Consider the following 22,899-nt stretch of genomic DNA (forward strand, 5'->3'; position numbering starts at 1 on the left):
GGCGACTCGCTTGTTCACAACAAACATAGTAGCATTTTTTGTCAACATTTATCTTTTTTTTTTATAAGATTATCAAAAATCTTATACATTTTTACCAGCATTTCTCAGGAGAATAGCATTAATTTTACAGCATGGATAGCGATAACGACAGTGTTCACAGCGAAAGCGAGTTTTACTACCCTGAGGAAGAAGAAATAAAAGAAAATATTTCAGGAAAAAGCTAAAAACCTCTAACTTGCTAAAACGGAGCAAAAACATGACTGAATTCTGAATGACTCAATTTTGTATAAATAGGGGACTACATAGGCAGCAAAATGTAGTTTTTTTTCCTGCCATGGAAGTGCACTTGTATACCGAGGAGGAAGCCATTTGCATTACAGCCATGAATGAGGATTCAAAATGGCGGCTCGGCTCGGTTTTCCCTTTCGGGCGCTCTCGTTTTCTGTTAGAATTTGGGAAAGAAAAAAATAAATATATTATTTACCAGCTTAAGGTTGGTCCGTATGGTGAAATACCGTGACCTCGGCCTTGAATACTGACCTCCGCCCGGAGGGCCTCGCTCAGTACTTTCAAGACCTCGGTCATGGTATTTCACGATACGGACCTCAAATACCTAAAATGCTGCATGTAATTAAAAACCTGAATGCAACAATAAAAGCATTCACTTTTGACTGCAGTGTTTTCAACTTTAGTATCTAGATTATTTCAAAGAGAATGCAAGCCAACTGATGAAAATTGGCTGAACTAGCATGGCTATGTAAAATAAGCGTACGTCTTGCAGAAGTTAAATAAGACAGCAGAGTGTGTGTACGAGTCCACGTAGCCCAGAGTGGGATTAAAAATCAAATCGAATGAATCAGATAGGCTTGGGTCAGATTCATTTTCCTCCAAATGAGGATCAAAAGTATTAGAGCATGGAGCTCCGTTCAAAAACACTGCTCATGTCCAATTTTACATAACGAGGTTTAATTTTACCTTCGCTTCCACACGTTGAAAAACCTGAGCTAATAAATGATCCCAAAGAATATGTCTGGAATTCAGATTACGAGGTTATTTATGTCATGCAAGCGTTGATCTCAAAGAGAGAGAGAGAGAGATTCATGTACGTAGATCCGATTCTGCTCTGATCTCTGTGGCTTAACACCCATCAACATTCCAAGAAATTTTATCCATCGTCTCATTCCCGGCTAATCTACAAACTACCAGGTTTTCCAGGATGCACAGAGAACCTGTACAGTTTTAAGAAAAAAACAAACAAACAAAAACAAACAACAAAATACACACCAAGCTCAAAATCATGTTGTATAACCTGCTAAGGAGATTACTCTGAGATGATCAGAGATTAATTCTTGAGGAAGCGGGGTGTGAGTCGGCTTTTCGCTCGCCCACAGCTGAGAGAAACAAATCTGCATCTGCGCTGCTCATGTCAAAACAATCACAAAAACAAGTCATTCGGAGAGTTGGAGTGAAAGTGAAGCATCACCACTTTACTGTCAGTTTAACAAACTTTTTTTTTTTTTGAGGAGGGGGCAGACAGGTGGGTTGATTATCGGGCTGAGATTTATTTATGTGACTAAAAACATGTACTTGATACTCATTCACGTCTTGGAGTCAATCAGCCTGCCAATTAAGGTTAAACACATGCAAATTAAACACAGTAGGATGTCATTAAAGGAGAACTGAAGTCATTTTTAAACTTGCTTTATTTCTTAATGTATTATTCGATTAGGTTTCTGGTTTTAGTAACCTTATATCGTGACTCGTATCGGCAACTAACTGCAATTAAATATTATACTTAGCAGCCTGTTCGGTTTTTAGCCGTGTTGAATTTAGTTCATTTGGTCCACGGCAGGCGTCGCTCATCCACGCGATCTTCACGAGACTTGTGCGAGACTTCGAAATGTCAAGTGTCAGCGCCGCCATTTTGAAAACTGTTCTCCAAACGAAGTATTGCGCAAAAATGAGTTTAAATGACGATTAATGCCTACTTTTTCCAAAAACTTTCCTGATCTATCAAAACAAACAAAACTTCCGGCTTGATCACGTCAGCATTCGAAAGAGGGCGCGCGCGTCTTTTGACGACGTTGGTCGCTTTGATTTCCGCTGTACGTTTTACTTCCGTCCTACGATGTCTCGCACAGGTCTCGACGAATCTTTTTTACGCCCATTGCTTTGACATACGGACTGATATATTACAGAGCGTATTTCAAACACTCATAACTTGCTATAGCAGCGACAAAATAGTGATCAAAAATGCATTCTGATATTTAATAAAATGAGAGAAATAGAATTTGATAATCAAAAAAAAAATTTGCCTTCAGTTCCTCTTTAAAACAAATCAGATCCTGTGTGTGATGTGACGTGTGAGATTTGATCTCGTCTTTGTTCCTCATTTACCGACTGAAAGAGCTGTCGCTTGTTTAACGTGTTTATATTCAAACAACTGAGACCGAATCCAACCCAAGCTTGGAGGCATCAGAAAGGTAGACGAAGGCCTCATTTCCACCCACTGGCTAACGACACTGAAAACATGACTACTCTCAAGGACCGAGCACGAAGGCTCCATGCACTTCCTCTAGAACAGGGGTCATCAAACTACGGCCCGCGGGCCGACTCCGGCCCGCCACCCCCCTTTGGCCGGCCCCCAGCCCCTCACCACTTTAACCGGCCCTATGAGGCAATCCCCAAAAGTGGTCATGGCCTATTTTTTTTTTTTTTTAATTGTTTTTTGGTAAATAACAACATGTCTGCATCTTGTATTTTGTTGATTTCATCAATTAAAATTTACATTTAGTTATAAAATGAACTGTTCATATTTTCCGAATTTTCGTCATATGCTCGCGATCAAGCAGTGACAGACAGCGCACGCGCAGAGCACTGTCAGTGTTCAGGACAGCAAAATGGCTAGCGGTCAGCGAAAAGTTGACAGAGTGTGCAGCGTTTTTAAAGAACAGTGGACCGCCGATTATTTTTTCGTTCAGTGTAAGGACCGTGCAGTTTGTCTTGTATGTAAAGAAAAAAGTGTGTCGGTTTTCAAAGAATATAATCTGCGTCGTCACTCCGAAACCCGCCACAAAGAGTATGATAGTTTGCGAGGGCAAACAAGAGAAGACAGGATTCGGAGGATGAAATGCGAACTGGCTGCACAACAGAATGTATTCCTTCGCCAAACCCAGATCAACCAGGCTGCTGTCCGAGCTAGCTATAAGGTTAGCCTGGGCCCGCCCATCCTAAGCGTGATGCAACACGAGGGCCTGTTGTGAGCTTAGTCTGGCCAGGCAGGCTATCTACAGCATTTCCAAGCTCCCGAAAAATCGGGAACCAATCAACTTTGAGCATCTCCGACGGCCCTGAGTAGAGGCGTGTTCAAGGCAGTGACGCAGTAGAACTGCGACCGGAAGCCATAGATTGTTTACAGAATCTATGCCGGAAGCGCTTCATTCACGCTTCCGCATCTATTACGCATAGATGCTGTATTGAAAGCATTCAACGGGAAGTTCTCATTGAAAACGGAGCAAAGCGCAGCCCTGGAGGTATTTATTGAAAGGAAGGACGTTTTCGCCTTGCTCCCGACCGGCTTCGGTAAGAGTTTAATCTACCAGTTAGCCCCGTCGCGTTGCATACGTCAGAGGAAAGAGTGATGTGATTGGTTTAAGCTTCGTCACAGCCTTTTCTGGCTTCGACCAGTAGCAAACTGAGGCATTTCAGGGAGGCGGGTCAACCACGGGCTCTGGGAAACGGTTTGGCTTAATAGCTTGGCCAGACCAAATGCTCGGAGAGCTTTGAAGTCGCGTTAGCCAGGCTACTATAAGGTAGCTCACCTACTCGCTACCCATGGAAAGCCGTTTACTGATGGGGACTTTGTTAAAGTATGCATGCTTGCTGTGGCCGAGGAAGTGTGTCCCGACAAGAAGGATGCGCTCAACGCGGCGAGTCTCTCCGCACCTACTATGACCAGGCGAACCGAAGATTTGGGGGACAACGTGTATGACCAGCTGAATGAGAAAGCGTCAGAATTCGAGTTTTTTGCTTCGGCCATATGGATGAGAGCAATGACGTGCGGGACACAGCACAACTGCTGTGATCTATTGCTCATATTATAATCTCACTGTTTTTTTTTTTTATTTTATAGGCCTATTTATTTGACCTTTATTAAGTGCTGCACACAATTATTATTAATCTTATTAATAATATCAACAGGCCTACCTAGAATTTATAATTTTCCAATCACCTTTGCCAGTGTCAATCACCTCAACCAGGCAGATGTTTCTTACCTTGACAGCTTTGATGTTATTTTTATTAGAAAATAAATAAATGGAATATCTGTGGTATTTCAAATTAAAATCAAGTGTGAAGACTCGATTACTACTTTTGCAAACCACTAGTAAAGATAAACAAATATATACACTACACAATGAGGCCTGCTGGTGGTCATATTTGTCTGGGTCATGCAATTCTACGTTATATAGCTGACCCGACCCCGGCCCCCCATCACAGTCAGGAACGACAATGTGTCCCCCAGAGAAAAAAAAAAAGTTTGGTGACCCCTGCTCTAGAACATGAATCTGCTGCTCATGCTGCGTCACAGGGCAGTGGAACAAACACTGCAAACAGCTATCTGCCTTCTTCCTCATACGTGAGCTCACACATACTTACGATATGATTAGCTTGCATCACTGTGATTAACCTGTCAGACAGTAATGCAGCGACTGTCTCTTGTTAAAAGCGTCAATTTGTAAGCTTGCTCCAATTTATTTAATTTTTTTTCCCCCCAGTGTAATATCAGATTAAGTCGGAGATGAGATATACAAGCAGATGATGCAGATCTAAAAATCAGATAATACTGTAACAAAAAGACCAAAATCCTTAGACATCCTCAGTCAAAGCACGGGCAGAATTAATTAATTTGAACAGATGACAAAAGCATGATTTCACCCATCACTCCTTGCTGTTTACTGCTCCGCCCACTCGTTTAACGGACAGCTACAATCCTTTCACTGTTCAGATTCAGAAGGGAAAAAAAAAAAAAAACCCAAAACCCACACTCATGGATTTCAGAAATTCAATTCATTCAGCTCTCCGAAGCAGTTCTGATCAAGTATAAACCAGGTTGAAGTACAGAACCACAATTTCCACATATTAAAGCTAGACTGCCTTTCAGATTCCTCAAGCGTCCGTCATAAAAAGAATCCCCCCCCCCAAGTTATTTTTCTTTAGTGGACCGAAAGCTACTGAATTCGAAATCACAGACTTCCAAAATTTTTATTAGTTTTTTTTTTTTTTAATGGAACAATTAATGAATTTAGGGTCACATGGCCCTAAATTCTCCGCTATTTTTTCCTGCTTCACCATGACGCAATTCAAGATACTACACGTCATGCAGGACGTGATGGGCTTTCCCCGTTCACGCAAGGCATTGTGGGATACAAATTTGAAACAGGAGAGAAAAATGGAGGACGCGAGTGTGCGAATGAAACGTGAAAGAAAGACCGACGACAGTAACGGAAAGAAAGCGAGAAGAAAAGACGTTATGTTATATACGAAGGAAAGGAAACGCAGGACCAAGCTAATACATAAATAAATAAATAAATATTGGCGGTCAGCGAGCAGCTTGGTGTGATCAGCTGTTCGTTTAACAACAGAATAATGGAACTGTCCGTGCACGGTCAAAGGCAAACCTGAGCATGCATGCAGACACACACACACACACACACTTCCTCTGTCGGCTTGACTGCACGAAGCGAGCGATTTCATGCACATTATTTGCTTTAATCCCCTCTAATTAAATAACTTCCCAGCCACAGAACAGAACGGCCTGATATTTTGAGAGATATTACAGAAACAAACCGATCACAACGACCAAATTTGAGATGGAACTAAATTTCACCCATTTTATGAAATCGAAAGGCCGTCTAGCTTTAATGGGTTAAAGACAGAAAAAACAAACAAACAAAAAACCCCTCCCCACACACTTCAGTGCTTCAGGGCCTGAAGTGTGACCCAATACTATAATCTCAAGAGAAAAGACTTGATACTGAGATTCCTGCTGCATTCAGATAACTCGGAATTTCCGAGGTCCACTTAACGTGGAATTCCTAATCCGAAAGTCACAAAGGTGTCCCTGTTCTCGGAGTTCAGGACATAAATGTCACAGCAACATGACTGCTCACACTTTCAACAGTAAAGCAAGTAGGACTTTAGGCCTGTAAATAAGTTTATCGTAGTATTTCCTTCCATCAGCAGACACATTAGTTGGTTGAAAGTCTAACACTGACCGTTCAGTTCAGTTTTGAGAAACATCGTAAAAAAAACACTTCCATGAAGGCGCGCGCACACGTTTTCCTTTTACTTTACATTACGTAATTCCGAGTTAATTCGAACGCAGCATAAACCCTCCTCACTCACCCCTGGTTTAAAGGCAGGAAGTCCGAGCCCCACTCCGATTGTGGCTTTATTCGGGTTCACCACTGAATTATAGTGAATGTTCCGATGGTAACTGACTCTGATTGGTTCGTCGTTATTTTGGTGGATCCCGTGAAACGTGTTGATTGGTTCTGCAAAACAGGTAGAAAAAAAAACAAAACAAAAACAACTTAACATGCAGAAATCTCTCATATTATTCAAAACTGGGACACCCCCCCCAAAACACCCAGAAAATGGAAAAAAAATAAATCTATTTAAAGAGTAAACATCAAGGCTTGGTGCAAAGTACTGCTGAGATAGAGATCAGAAATTCTCAGCATACCTGCAGCAGATAAGGATCAGAAGCATGGTTATTTTTGTGTCAATAGCACAGACGGCAAATTCCTGATGTGTCATGGCACAAGCTGTTCTGTTTTTATCTTCTCTTACACAATAGCCAAGCTAAACTGATCAGTCAGTCATCACGCGCTACGTGGCCAAAAGTATACGGACACCCGACTACCACACCTGTATGGGGTTCTTCCTCAAACTGTTACCACAAAGTTCGAAGCATTTTGGGGAAGACCCATATATGAGCATGATCGCGCACAACTGTACTGAATCAACGTCTTTGTACGCTGCAGTATTACAGTTTTCCCTTTGCTGGACTTGACCGGTCCAAACTTATTCCAGCACGACAATGCTCCTGTGCACCAAGCAAAGCTCCATGACCATCATGCCCATATATGGTTCTTTCCCCCAAAAAACGTTGCTACAAAAGACATTTCTATAAAATTGTGTGCTTACAACTTTGTCGCAACAGTCTGATGGTCAGGTGTGCACGTACTTTTGGCCAAATAGTGTATGATGACGGATCGGGTTGGAGTAGAACTCCTCGAGTGTCCTGCGCAGATCCCTGACTGAACTCAACCCCTCTGGGATGGATGAACTGCACCCCAAACCTCATCATCAGGCCCTGAATGACTACAAATCCCCACAGCCACGCCCCAAATCCTTCATAGTGAATACAAGAGCATGAAGTGGGACTAAATCTGGAATGGAATATTCAAAAAAAAAAAAAAAGGCACGAGTGTGATGGTCAGGCGTCCAGAAACTTTTGGCCACAGTGTCCCATCATCACTGTATGAGGAAATGGCACATAGCGAGCATGGTTCGTCACTTTAGCACCCTGTTTGTTAAATTCACCCTTAATATAAACATGATCTTTGCAGGAAGTTAGTCAAGGAAAGATTAAAAAGAAAAAAACCATACAAAAAAACCCCATTTCCGTGTCTATTTTGTGAAAAAACAGGGTGTGTATGGCATTTTTTTTTAATCTCTGCCTACTGAAGCCCCCCCCAAAAAAAGAATTTTGTCCAAAAACCATCGTTTTGCCATTTATTTATTTATTTCGCCAGAATTCACAGCAAGATCCTTTAGTCATTGCGATATATAACTCATTTCTACATGAACGGCCAGTTTATCATTTAGATTACTGCTATGATAACTTTTTGACCTATTCGGGGCAAATAAAAGATATCACGATGTTATTTTGCGTGCTTTTTTTTTTAAAACCTAATTAGCAACCAAGACTTACTTTATTTTGCAAGTCACGTTCGTATATGGAATCAATTTTGTGCCAAAATGTTCATGTAATACTTTTGAAATATCAAACAAAAACGACAAATCAAAATACAAAAAAAAAAAAAAAGGCAATTTTTTTAGACTGGCAAACAAATTATTCGTGTAATCGTGCAAAATATCAGTCTATTACTCTTCAGAAACCTTTTATTTTTGTTCCGCGTCTTTCTCAGTTTTGTTTGACGTAATTTAACTTGGTTGCGATTCCAGCTTTCTCGTTTGCGCTCCCTGACTTTTTGCTTGCAGTTTTGGCACAAACTTCACGTGTGGGCGGGCTGTCCAGGAATACATTCCCATTGGCTAACTTGTGTTTGACTGACAGCTACGCCCAGCCATTCCCCCGGAGGCTGTTGCGGCCATTCCCTACTCGGATTCTGGCGGACTGTTTGACGAGTGACCGATCCATTGACGGTAAACAAGGATCGAGTGGACTTCAGTGGCGACTATGATATTGAATTAATTCAACAAAGTGTAAGTACGGGACAAATGTGTTGTATGTGTTGCAGTAGTGCACATTATGCAGATAAACAAGTCAAAAGTTAGCCTTCGCTCCACTACCCAATATAATAGCTGTCTTGCTAACGTTAAACACGCCTGCATAATGTGCACTACTGCAACACATACAACACATTTGTCCCGCACTTACACTTTGTTGAATTAATTCAATATCATATGGCCCTTTTTCAGCTCACTTCAGCTCGCTTCAGCTCACTTCAGCCCGACACGGCTCGCGTTTCGACTACCAAAGAGCAGCACGACTCGGCTCGCTTCAGCCCTGCTTAGCCCCTAAAACTCGCACCGTTTTGGAGTAGGGCTGAAGCGAGCCAAAGCGAGCCGAGTGAGGCTGGGGGCGTGAGCAGACACTCCCCTGTGTACTGATTGGTGAGGAGGAGTGTCCTCACATGCCCACACACGCCCCGCGAGCACGCTGGGATCTGTAAACACCGCAAACCCGGAAGAAGAAGAATTACGAGAATTTCTGAAGCCTTATGCGCCTCACCTCATCTATACGCTCTTGCCAGTATCTTTTGGCGTTGTCGGTGACAACAAGCCACAGCACCAAGACCAGCAACACTAACGACTCCATGTTTATTGTTTACTATTCGGGTCGTGAGACTACCGCTTAAAAGCTCACTGATGTCACTGTTTGCGCTGCTTAACGACATCACCTGACGTCCACCCACTTTCGCTAACTCCACCCAATGTGTCCACCCACTTCCAGCCAGCACGGTTCAGCGCGGTTGTAGTCGAAATGCAACTCCAACAGCCCCGCTCAGCTCGACTCAGCCCAACTCAGCACGGCACGGCTCAGCCGCGTTTGTAGTGGAAAAGCGGCAATAGTCGCCACTGAAGTCCACTCGATCCTTGTTTACCGTCAATGGATCGGTCACTCGTCAAACAGTCTGCCAGAATCCGAGTAGGAAATGGCCGCAACAGCCTCCGGGGGAATCGCTGAGCGTAGCTGTCAGTCAAACACAAGTTAGCCAATGGGAATGCATTCCTGGACAGCCCACCCACACGTGAAGTTTGTGCCAAAACTGCAAGCAAAAAGTCAGGGAGCGCAAACGAGAAAGCTGGAAACGCAACCAAAATAAATTACGTCAAACAAAACTGAGAAAGACGCGGAACAAAAATCAAAGGTTTCTGAAGAGTAAGAGACTGATATTTTGCATGATTACACAAATAATTTGTTTGCCAGTCTAAAAAAATTGACTTTTTTGTATTTTGCTTTGTCGTTTTTGTTTGATATTTCAAAAGTATTGTATGAACATTTTGGCACAAAATTGATTCCATATTCGTAAAGCTCAACCACTCGTCGTTTAAATCGTAATGTTATGCTAACATTATTGAGAACTAAACTGGCACCCCAAAATAAAAACAAACAAAAAAAAAAACCCCTGCAACAACACAAAATAAACAACAACAAAATTTAAACCTTCATCACAGAAGCAGCGTCCTCACCTGTGCCGTTCTGGTACACCTCCACCGGCCGGTTGTACATCTCCGCCATGGCCTGCATCTCAATGTGGTTCCCGTGACAGTTGTTTTTCCTTTTCCTGTTTATATATGTGGTGAAGTCTTCTGTCACATAGTTTGAGAAGTAGTCTGCGTTCTTCATCTGGGGATTTAAAAAAAAAAAATCATAAGAATTTTGTACTTTTCTGGATTGTAGGTCCAACGCATACCAAAAAAAGTAAGTCTCACCAAGTAGTCCATGCAGTGTTTGCGAACGACTTCGTGCATATCTTGGTCTCCGTAAACTTGATCAGCTATGAAAAGTGGGGAAGAGAACAAAAACAAACCCCACACACACAAATTAAACGTGCAGTAGAAATCCCAGTTCTTAGCTGGTTTAAATGCGTTAGGCGCGTTAAGCACAGACTTAAGAGACCAGAGAAACGTCATCAATACACTTTCATCCAAGTGACGGAGTTCTTCGGTTTGTCCAACAACAAGTGTATGAACTGATTCTGTACATCAACGAAACAGGAAGTCAGTCACGGACAGACTAACGCCGTGCCCGAAATCACTCACTATATAGTGGACTATGGAGCACTTGCATGTGACGTCACAGCTGATCCAGATTGTGACAGACGCCATCTTGTCGGTCAAACGCCATATTCCGCCTTCTACTTCTACCTTTTCTTCTGGAAAACCCTACTATATACAATTCTACTACAACGGCTGCGGCTACAAGCTCTCCCTACCTGTGCACGTTTTTTATGTTTATGTGTATTTTTGCGTGTTGTTCGTCTGTACCGGACTTCAATATCCACTACAACCGTATGGACTTACTGGACATTGGTTTCCAGCAGAAAATGACGGTTTGTAGCGATTTCCATCGCATGCACAACATTCCGGACGAGAAAAAAAAAAAAAAAATTCCGGACGAGATAGTGAGACCAGAGGGGTCTCCGTGGATTGTTATCGGAAGCAAAGCGAAGGAGGCGGCGCCGGGAGCCGAAGCAAAAGCGAGGATGCAGAGCGGCCTGTTGACTAAGCTCAGAAAACAGCCACTCAAACCTCCACTGCCAAGCCTCTACCTCTCCAATGCCAGATCCATGGTAAACAAGACGGACGATTTGGAATTACAACTGGAATTACCTTATTCTATTCTATAATCGGCTGGTCAGTGCTATACTCAATACTTAAGTGACTTACCCATCCAATGAGGATTCTTGTTTACAAGATGCCACATCAGAGTCGCTGACAAATCCTGAATTTCTGTAGAGATAACTGTCCAGAGATTTATAAGCACGCAGTGCTTCACCACTGAACAGCGAGGGAAAGTTAATGAGGTAATTATACACGTCCGGGTATTCCGCTGGCAGTTCAAAATCCGGTCGTGAAAACTCTGTCCGGAAAGCCATAAGGGTCACAAATCTGTAGATCGTTTATTTTAGACATATATCTAGTTATCTGTTCATTAGAAAAATGAGCCGTGTAGTCCGTCGGTTGAAATTGATCCATTCTGTACACGAGTGCAGCAGTATTCAGCGGTGTTTTTGACCGACACGATGGCGGTTGTGTACTTCCCGGTCACGTGACTGCAAGATCTCTATAGCATGAGTTCGCCATTTTGTAGTGCTGTCCGAATGTATAGTGAGAATTGTTACACCCTATATTGTGGACTCATAGGATCCCACAATGCATTGTGGAAAGTAGTGTACAACCGATGGTCTGTAAATCAAGCAATATATACCATCATGCACTGCGGTCGCACTGAAAGAGAGGAGAGAAAGGAAAAGAATTGTTGGAGTTAATGGACGGAAGAAGAAACGAGTTATAAAACGGATGTTCAAGTACAATTAAAATTAATAAGGGAATAGAAAATAAGCAGATAAAAATACAAGAATAAAAAAAAAAAAAAAAAAAAGTTAGCGTGCAGAGAGAGGAAGCAATCAAAAGCCTCAAATGTGATTTAATAAAAGGCAGCAACGAAGAAGAAAGAAAGTATTCAGTCTTAATTTAAAAGAACTGAAAGATGCAGCAGACACAAAGTGCTTTGTATTGATTAATGTAATGAAGAAATACGCTCAGTATAATGTGGCTTTATCACAAAAACACACACGTATTTATTATTTTTGAAAACCCACCAGCTGACTGACCTGGCATGTTTTAACTGAACGACGGTAATGACGTATATAACAGCGTGGCGGAGTAGCGTCCGAAAGTGTTTTTTTTTTTTTTTCCCCACCCGTCCTCATTTTACCAATGAGCTCACAATATAGTCCTGTATATACAAGGTGTTTCAAAAAACATTATGTTACTACATGATCTAGGCAAATGAAACTGAACAGGCTTAAATGTTGAGCAACAGAAGATTTATTCCTCAAAATATGAACGAGAAATTCAAAAGGTGTGTGGATTCCATGAACGATTTCACAAAATGTTCGATACGTGCGCCGCCTTCGACACACAAAACGCCTTTTCTTTTCCAGTGAATGGCATTTCTGTACCTCAAAAGGTAAAAAACACATTAAACATAAAATTTTGACCCGTTTCTACACATGCTGTAAAAATTTGAAGTCAACTGAACAAAAATTGGCAAAGTTATTAGATTGTGAAATTATATTGATTTTTTTTTTTTTTTTTTTTTTAAAAACACCCTGTAGAATTCCCGAGATAGTGAGTAAGGAGTAGTGAATAAGCGTGATTCCGGACACAGGGTAAGTGCAAGTGGAAGGCCGTAACAGAAAAATACCCAAAATGTAGATTTGAAACAGCCTGCATTACAGCGGATATTTGGGGGGGGAATAAAAATGTACGCACCCTGTGAAATTTTTTATTTTTTAAACAATCAGGAAAACCCGAGACCACGAGAAATTTCAAAACTTTTCCCACCTTTAACGCGACCTATAACTTGTAAAATTCAGTTGAAAAACAAATCTGTCAGGGGGAAAAACATACAGTAAGCTGGTTGCATAAGTGTGCACACCCTTAAACTAATACTTTGTTGAAGCACCTTTTGATTTAATTACAGCATTCGGTCTTTTTGGGTTCACACCCACCATCAATTAAAATTACTTGTTTGCCTCTTTTTTTTTAAATGTTATCTTCATTTTTCACTCTACCTTTATATTTTGCATTCCATATGCACTTATATATATATATATATATATATATATATATATATATATATATATATATATATAATATACACATATATACACACACACATATATATATACACACACACGTGTGTGTGTGTATATATATATATATATATATATATATATATGTGTGTGTGTGTGTGTGTGTGTGTGTGTGTGTGTATATATATATATATATATATATATAAAAAAAAAAAAAAGTGTGTGTATATAAAAATTTTTTTTATTTTGGTAAGCGTAGTTTGGTCGGGCAGTTGCAAAATAAGAATTTCATTACCCAATAATAAACCGCTGTGTCTGTTATTGTGTATATGACAAATAAAAATCTCGAATCTTGACTCTGATTAACCCCAAATAAAGTTCAGACATTTCCTCAGTTGCATCCTCCAGCAAAAGCCAGGGTTCACAGAGAGCTTACAAAGCATCAGAGGGATCTCATTGTTGAAAGCTATCAGTCAGGAGAAGGGTACAAAAACATTTCCACAGCATTAGATATACCGTACCATGGAGCACAGTGAAGACCGTCATCAAGAAGTGGAGAAAATATGGGACAATAGCGACATTACCGAGAACTGGACGTCCCTCCAAAATTGATGAAAAGACGAGACGAAAACTGGTCAGGGAGGCTGCGAAGAGGCCTACAGCAACACTGAAGGAGCTGCAGGAACTTCTGGCAAGTACTGGTTGTGTACTACATGTGACAACAATCTCCCGTATTCTCCATACTGTACGTCTGGACTATGAAGTAGGGTCAAAGAAAAACATCCAGGCCCGGATAAATTTTGCAAAAAAAAAAAATCAACTCTCCCAAAAGCATGTGGGAAAATGTGTTATGGTCTGATGAAACCAAGGTTGAACTTTTTGGCCGCAGTTCCAAAAAGGTACATTTGGTGCAAAAAACAAACACTGCACATCACCATACCCACGGTGAAGCATGGTGGTGGCAGCATCATGTTTTGGGGTTGTTTTTCTTCAGCTGGAACAGGGGCTTTAGTCAAGATGGAGGGAATTATGAACAGTTCTAAATACCAGTCAATTTTGGACCAAAACCTTCAGGTGTCTGCTAGAAAGCTGAAGATGAAGAGGAATTTCATCTTTCAGCACGACAGTGACTCCAAAAAAGTTTTGGAACGGCCCAGCCAGAGCCCAGACCTAAACCCAATTGAAAACCTGTGGGGTGACCTAAAGAGGGCTGTGCACAAAAGACGCCCTCGCAACCTGACAGATTTGGAGCGCTTTTGCAAGGAAGAGTGGGCAAAGTCCAGATGTGGCAGGCTGATAGACGCCGACCCAAAAAGACCGAATGCTGTAATTAAATCAAAAGGTGCTTCAACAAAGTATTAGTTTAAGGGTGTGCACACTTATGCAACCAGCTTATTGTACGTTTGTTTTTCAGCTGAATTATACAGGTCACATTAAAAGCGGGAAAACTTCATTTAACTGGTCTTGTGGAATCGTACCAGTCCAAACTCTTCCTCAGATATTAGCTTCGTATTTGACATTTCCTCAGCTAACCAAGACCGTCCATTCTACCGCAGTGTCGATGGCATCGTTTAGTGTCTTCGGTTTCCGTGACTACCGCGTGAACACGCATCGTTCCTCTCGTGACTTAATATCCCGAATTAGGTTCACGTTAAACGGTGTCTCAGCACATCCATGACGCTTAGCACAGCCTGCGATGGTTGGACCAATGTTCGCGCCAAGATGAAGACTTGTACTCGTAAACAAACTCCAACCACATTTTCATGGCAGCATGCAGGAAGCTTTAACCACAACTACACAAACACCTCAGGTTTCAAGGCAACCTCATGCAACTGGAGAACCGTTTGTTCTCAAGGGCTTTTGACTGGATGGACACTTGACCATTTTTCTGGATCATCTCTAAAATTAAATTTAGAAAATCAAGAAGAAGAAGAAAAAAAAAACCCCAAACACTTTGGTCGACTTGGATCTGAAGAAGCCTTGAGGAAGAACCATTTTCTTCCAAGTGTTGGAGATAAAATTGAGGGAAACAATGTGAAAGAACTCTGGACACACACACACACACACACACAAAAAAAAAAGGTAGCAACTCTATCAATCCATCTTTAAAAGCATACACAGTGACAGTAATTTATTAAACATCTCTTGCAGCAATGCATGGCTGCATGCTCATACAGCTCCTTACACGGGTGTCAGTTTCAGTGGGCTTTTATCTCCATGCAACTCATTTATGCATGAGTAAAAAAAGAAGTAAACTGAAGTGCAGATGTAAACAAACGGGCGCGAAGGTTCCTCACTGAAGCCGCGCCTCTTCCTCCCCGATGCGGCCATATGCAAATGACTCGGGGATCATTCCGGCATATCACATGACTCTCGACCGCAGACATTCTCAGAATCTCTTAGTCAATTTCCTCTTCTGCGGCATCAGCCTACTTTTGTTGTGACACACTGGGGCAGCGAGTGCAGCACTCAACTCCACCTCCAAATAAGGCTCGTTAAAAAAATAAGACATTTTCAAAAGAGCAGTTTAGCGCCTGATGTGGTACTGGGGTTTCCATCGATTTGTGGGGGGGAAAAAAATCAAGTGATTTTTCATGCATTTTTGAACGAAAAACATTGTGTCTGCGTCAATTCTGTTATTTTTAGCCGTTCCAGTGAAGGACTGGAAGTTTAAAAATATCAATTTGCCATGCGTATGCACAGTGAAAAGTAACGGATGTGAGATTTTAAAGCTTTCTTGGAAAAAAAAAAAAAAAAAAAACGCACGTTAACCAGTTACATCGGCCATGCTGAAAATATTTAAAAAAAAAAAAAGTGATGCCACCATTTCACTCTACAATGATGAAAAATCTAAAAAGTTAGTTTTTTTTTAATTAAAAAAAAAAAAAACGCACCCACATGGCATCCACCAAAATTATTGGCACCCTTTATTTTCCACAAATTAACATCTCGATTCTAACAAATTGTCATTTAAGAGCATCTTTCTGAATAACGATATTTTCTCCCAAAAATATATGTATCTGCCCATTTTTTTAAACAGCTAAGGAATACTTAAAGCTGTCATTCGTGAAAAAGATGTATTTTCATTCGCTCTGTCCACAAGAATCCCCCCCCCAATCTAGGTTGTTCGGTTGTTTTATTAAAAAAAATAAAAAAAATTTCACACTGCATAGTCACTGACAACTTCACAGAATTCTGTCCACTTGTACCTGCTGATTTTCTGTGATTTTCATACACAGCAGTCTCTTAAAGGCATAGCAAAAAGAAATGAAAAAAAAAAAAAATCCAGTGAGCATCACTTCTGCCGGCAGAAACACCTTGCTAGGCTTGTTCAACTACAGCAACTCAAATAATCACTTTTTACAACCGTGGTGAGCAGAAAAGCATCTCAGGATGCACAACACGTCAAAACCGTGACTTGGATGAGCTAGACGAGCAGAAGACCACGTCATGCTCCACTCCTGCCAACCAAGAACGAGAATCGGACACGATATAGAGCACAGAAAAGCACTCGAGCTGGAAAAAAAAAAAAAAAGGCGACTTTTTTCTTCTTCCTAAAAACCCTAATCTATAAAACGTTGCATTGTCTATCAAACAGTTCCTCAACCCTTCAACGTCGGCGTGTTCATCATTATACCGCAAAACCACGGCTCGTTTTTATTCTGCTCCGAGCATGAATGAGACGAAATTCTGCTGACGGAATCAAAAATTCATTCAAGGAAAAAGAAAGAAAAACACCACAACTCCTCCAACTCCCAGACCTCAACATGGAGGAACACAAAACAAAAAAGGTGACCTCCCTCTCTCTTTATGAAAACCTGGTTTGCCAAGTTTCAGTGTGAGCACAGGAAAAAAAATAATAAAAATCACAAGCAGGAAACAAAAGCCCCGTTTCTCTATTTACAAGCTAATAATAAAGGAACGATGCTGTGCCGCAGTTACGCTGTTGAAACAATGGGATTTTATGATGGCAAGTTGAGCAAAGAAAAAAAAAAACCTCCAACAATGGTTCTTTTTTCATATCCAACTACGTCCGAGTCACGTCAACCCATGAGAAGGTCAGTGGAGTGAAGACTAACAACCATCACCCAAAAAAACCCCCACAATATCAGGGTCAAGATGACAAAACAACTAAAATCACACGAGTGCATATGATCCCACAGTATAACTAAGGGACAACCTCAAAGGACGCGGCGGCGTGATAGTCATCAACTGAAGTGGATTATTTACCCAAGACAGCACGTCCCGAAGCGTTTTCCTGCTCTAAGGGCGCTCCGCCACACCAGTTTACCGACGATTACAAGAAATTAAAGGAACCACACGTCGTATGTCATGTCATAACCGTTTATAGCTACATTTAACCTTGTAGAACGTCTGCAAAGAAAGTTTCACGACTTGTAATGCATTATAGCAGCGATAAATGGCACTAGCGTCTCTCGATAACATAAGAAAACAAAAAACATCCGAAGTTACAGAGAGAACAGAAAGCGTCGACTCTTTGGTCCTGAAGGCTTGTTATAACTAACGTTGCGACAACGTTCCCTCGAATTGTGTGATGTCTATTTAGCATTTCTGGAAGGAGTCTCCAGTGTCAAATCAACAATTAAACCTTTTTTTTTTTTTAATCTGTCTCTGTGCAAGTTGTTACTATAGAAACAATTAAAACAGCAACTTTAACATAAAGCTGAGAATCCGATCAAATTCCTGTCGAAACTTCAATCCGAGCTGCTGCTGCTCCTCCGGAAAAAATCAATCAACAACGCTATGACCAAATGAGAATTGATCATTTATTTAATATACCGTACTGCGCAAAAAAGTCTTGGCACCTTCCCCCCCCATACAAACTTTGTTATAGATTTCCATTTTATGACTTCCGACATTATCGAGTCAGTGGAAAAACATTTCAGCGTTCCAAACGCTCGTTATTTTTACAGCATAAAATTAAAAAAGGTACACTATGTCAAATCCAAGGGCGGCACGGTGGCGTAGTGGTTAGCACTGTTGGCTCACAGCAAGAAGGTTCTGGGTTCGAGGCCGACGGGGGTCTTTCTGTGTGGCGTTTGCATGTTCTCCCCGTGTCCGCATGGGTTTCCTCCGGTTTTCCCAAACAGTCCAAAGACATGCAGGTTAGGCTAATTGGTGGCTCTAAATTGACCAAGTGTGAATGGTTGTTTGTCTCTGTGCGTCAACCCTGCGATGATCTGGGGGACTTGTCCAGGGTGTACCCCGCCTCTCGCCCATAGTCAGCTGGGATAGGCTCCAGCTTGCCCGCGACTCTGCGGGCGGGCGGGCGGATGGATGTCAAATCCACTAGCATCTAGTACCAAGATTCAGTCCTGGGTATGACTTTAAACTGCAACCGGTGGTGAGTCTCAGGTCGAGGAAGACTTGAGTATTGGGGAAAGTGGAGTTACCCCTTAATCACCATTGCTCCCAGGTCCGCTCTGACCTGGAGTGATTGCACCTGCCTGGGTTAAATAGTAAAAATCACCAATAAGGCGCTGGCAGCAGGGCGCTTTTCAGCGCGATGAGGCGGATGAACCCAACGGGGTCAATGGCGCATCACTAGATGGCATGCGGAACAGCCACTCAAACCGTCAATGGATGGCATCACTCGGCAAGTCAGTTGTCACTGCGGGGCAACTTCCATACCAGGTCAGGCCTGTAGCACTTTTGTGCACCATTTGGCATCAGGTCTGGAGGTCCAGAGAGGCAACACGATGGGGACACGACATCGTTCGTCTTACCTTAGTGTGCAAGGCGCTTCGTTAGGAGAGGAGAATAGTACGCGAGAGCTCACGAGGCCAGACATTCCATGCCGACTCTGTCGCTCTGGTGCAGGCCTCGCGGCCCATCTGCATTTCTGCACATCCTAATGAAGCAGTCATTATCGCTAGTGATGGACAGCGGACGACGACGATGACAAGTACTGCGATTACAACCAACTAAATCCCCCTGCCTTTCCAAGCAGGTATTAGAACGTACCATGGCTGTCAGTACTTCCAGTCGCACACCCTTGCTTTTTCTTGAGCTAAATAATAAATACAATCCTCCATTTTTCAAAATTTGGGTTTGCAAACTTGTCACCCAACATTAGCGAAAACTCGTAACCCATTCGTCAGCGTTCTTCCAGATTCACGCTGCCAGTTGTAAAAATGCAAAGCACGGAAGACTCTCTCCAGAGGTTTTGTCCGTTCTGGGCTACTGTACAGTAGAAACACTGTGGCGCAACATGGCGGGACCTGTGAAAGAAAACCCGCTCCCTGTGTAGTTCTCAAGGGTTTATTCTAAGCTTATGAAAACGCAACGATTCATACTTGCAGGTATGTAACATACACTCGGGAAAACGTTTATGAATGCTACACTCCATACCTGCTAACCGCGCCCACTAAATCCTACATCGTGCACCTTTAAGTGTTAGAGAGAGAAAAAAAAAAAGTTTATTTCTGAGCAGGGTGGCACGGTGGTGTAGTGGTTAGCGCTGTCGCCTCACAGCAAGAAGGTCCTGGGTTCGAGCCCAGTGGCCGGCGAGGGCCTTTCTGTGCGGAGTTTGCATGTTCTCCCCGTGTCCGCGTGGGTTTCCTCCGGGTGCTCCGGTTTCCCCCACAGTCCAAAGACATGCAGGTTAGGTTAACTGGTGACTCTAAATTGACCGTAGGTGTGAATGTGAGTGTGAATGGTTGTCTGTGTCTATGTGTCAGCCCTGTGATGACCTGGCGACTTGTCCAGGGTGTACCCCGCCTTTCGCCCGTAGTCAGCTGGGATAGGCTCCAGCTTGCCTGCGACCCTGTAGAACAGGATGAAGCGGCTAGAGATAACGAGATGAGATGAGATTTCTGAGCAGTATATTCCATAAGAGAGCACTTTTCAGATTAAAAAAGAAAACGGAATGAAGGCTGCTGGGTTTTGGTGCAGAATTAAGAAGCGAGTGAGACAGCCATTTCATTTTTTTTTTTTTTAAAAGCCATTTTTTGGTCGACAGCATTTCTTTATATGTGCCTAAAACTTTTGCACATTACTGTGTATACATTTTTTTTTTTTAAAAAAGGTTTCTGCTCGAAGGCAATTCATCATTTCTGAACACTTGCTGATCTGGTTTGAAGCATGTGACATGTGAAGAGAAATATTCAGGAAGCTCATCACCAGCCCCAAGAAAGTGCGCTGTATCAGGTGTGCGATTATGTAAGAAATGAAACTCTGGGCATTAAAGAGCAAGCAGATGGCAGGCAGGTAGAGTGACGCAGAACAGCATGGAATTTCTGACTTCTTTCACTTCCCAGTCAGGGCTGGAGTTGGGTATTTACACCGCTCCACTTGTTGTTTCCATTCATAACGCTGAGGTGTGTGGATCGCTGGTTGACTCGAGCTGAGCAGTGGGTGCGATCTGGTTCAGGCAGGGACACCCCCCTGTCCTTCCCCTCCCTGCACAGCGGGACATTTACATGAATCTGACTCATCTGTGATCATAAACACCTGCCTTTGTTCTTTCCCAATTTCGACCTCAATTTGAAAGGCAAATCATGAATCCAGAGAGTCTCACGAGAGTTAGAGAGGCCACGTGGTGCCCGAGGCGTCGCTCTTTAGGGGGAACCGCGACAAGGACGCAAACACAAACCTGCTGCTTTTAAACATCAAGAGTTCATACGGGGAGATAATCTCACAGCTTTGACAAACAGGAAGAGAATCCACACACTGTTTGCTAGCACATAACAAAATGTGTGTGCTGTTCACGCACGTAGGCGCATGTGCATCCTGGTGAAATTCCCCCCTAAATGGGTCACAGTACTAGATCAAAGATGGCAGAGTGAGCATCACTAAATACTCTGTCTCTCTCTCTCTCTGCATCTGTGAGTCTCTCTGCATTTCTCGCTGCATCTGTCTCTCTCTGTGTCTCCATCTCTCTCCCCCTGTGTCTCTCTTGCTGTGTGTCTCGCTCTGTCTCTTACTCCACATGTCTGTCTCTTGCTTTGTGTCCCCCTCTCTTTCCAGCTCTCTCGCTGTGTGTCTGTCTCTCTCTCTGCATCTCTGTGTGTCTGTCTCGCTGTCTCTGCATGTCTGGGTAGGTCTCTCTGTCTCTCTCCGCAACTGTGTCTGTCTCTCTCTGCATGCGTCTGTCTCTCTCGCGCTCTGTGCCTCTCTCCCTCTGTCTGTTTTTGTGTGTCTCTCTCTCTCTGCATCTCTGTGTGTCTGTCTCGCTGTCTCTGCATGTCTGGGTAGGTCTCTCTCCGCAACTGTGTCTGTCTCTCTCTGCATGCGTCTGTCTCTCTCGCGCTCTGTGCCTCTCTCCCTCTGTCTGTTTTTGTGTGTCTCTCTCTCTCTGCATCTCTGTGTGTCTGTCTCGCTGTCTTTCTGTCTCTACATGTCTGGGTCGGTCTCTCTGTCTCTCTCCGCATCTCTCTGTCTGTCTCTCTCTCCCTCTCTGCATATCTCTCTCTGCGTCTGCCTGCATCTGTGTGTCTGCCTGTCTCTCTGCGTCTGCCTGTCTCTCTGCGTCTGCCTGTCTCTCTGCATCTGCCTGTCTCTCTGCATCTGTGTGTCTGCCTGTCTCTCTCTCTGCATCTGTGTCTCTGCCTGTCTCTCTCTCTGCATCTGTGTCTCTGCCTGTCTCTCTCTCTGCATCTGTGTCTCTGCCTGTCTCTCTCTCTGCATCTGTGTCTCTGCCTGTCTCTCTCTCTGCATCTGTGTCTCTGCCTGTCTCTCTCTCTGCATCTGTGTCTCTGCCTGTCTCTCTCTCTGCGTGTCTGGGTCGGCCTGTCGGCGTGTCTGGGTCGGCCTCTCTCCGCATCTCCCTGTCTCTCTCTGCGTGTCTGTCTCTCTATCGCTCTGTGTCTCTCTCCCTCTGTCTGTTTTTGTGTGTCTGTCTCTCTCTCTGCATCTCTGTGTGTCTGTCTCGCTGTCTTTCTGTCTCTGCATGTCTGGGTCGGTCTCTCTCCGCATCTCTTTGTGTGCGTCTGTCTCTCTCTCACTCTGTCTCTCTCTCCCTCTGTCTGTTTTTGTGTCTGTCTCTCTCTCTGCATCTCTCTCTGTGTGTCTCTCTCTCTCTGCATCTGTGTGTCTGTCTCTCTCTCCCTCTCTGCATATCTCTCTCTCTCTCTCTGCCTCTCTCTGCATCTTTCTATGTGTGTGTCTGTCTCTCTGCATCTGTGTGTCTGTCTGTCTGTCTCTCTCTCTGCGTGTCTGGGTCGGTCTGTCTGTCTCTCTCCGCATCTCCCTGTCTCTCTCTGCATCTCTGTGCGCGTCTGTCTCTCTCTCGCTCTGTGTCTCTCTCCCTCTGTCGGTCTTTGTGTGTCTGTCTCTCTCGGTTTGTCTCTCTCTCTCTGCATCTGTGTCTCTCTCCCTCTCTGCACATCTGTGTGTCTCTCTCTCTGCAGCTCTCTCTCTGTCTGTGTCTCTCTCTGCATGTCTGTCTCTCTCTCACACCTTCATAACTGCTCTTCCACTGTTTTTTGCATCTTTATAATTTACACCACAGAAATTTATTCTGTAATGAAATTCTGATTTGACTTTTTAAAAAGTCATTCACCTCGCGGCCCTGCAGTGGGATTTCACCCTCACTTCATACCCACCTAGACAGAGTGATGCAGCGGCGCTTTACTCCTTTATTCTTTCCCGCTCTCACCTCGTCCTCATAAACTCTGCTCAAACTTCAACACCATCACTAACTCTGCTCGACAGCATCACGTAGCCGCACTGCATCCTGGGACTCCGAGCCCAGAGCCTCCCCCCCCCGCTCTCACTGCTATGCTGGAAAACGGCGGCG

The 22,899-nt window shown here is 43.2% G+C and overlaps 1 protein-coding gene across 3 annotated transcripts in view; it reads right to left on the bottom strand.

Annotated features, from left to right (window-relative positions):
• Window positions 1-22,899, bottom strand: part of otud5a (OTU deubiquitinase 5a) — a 102,069-nt gene that overhangs the window by 13,730 nt on the left and 65,440 nt on the right. For all 3 annotated transcript variants that reach the window (XM_060932415.1, XM_060932414.1, XM_060932413.1), the window contains exons 3-5: window positions 10,249-10,313; window positions 10,006-10,162; window positions 6,406-6,554 (exon numbers count right to left, since the gene is read on the bottom strand). In XM_060932415.1, the coding sequence (XP_060788398.1) occupies window positions 6,406-6,554; window positions 10,006-10,162; window positions 10,249-10,313 (371 nt within the window). The remainder of the gene's footprint in view (window positions 1-6,405; window positions 6,555-10,005; window positions 10,163-10,248; window positions 10,314-22,899) is intronic.

The sequence above is a fragment of the Neoarius graeffei genome, chromosome 10 (genome assembly GCF_027579695.1).
Source record: "Neoarius graeffei isolate fNeoGra1 chromosome 10, fNeoGra1.pri, whole genome shotgun sequence".
In the NCBI taxonomy this organism is placed as follows: domain Eukaryota; kingdom Metazoa; phylum Chordata; class Actinopteri; order Siluriformes; family Ariidae; genus Neoarius; species Neoarius graeffei.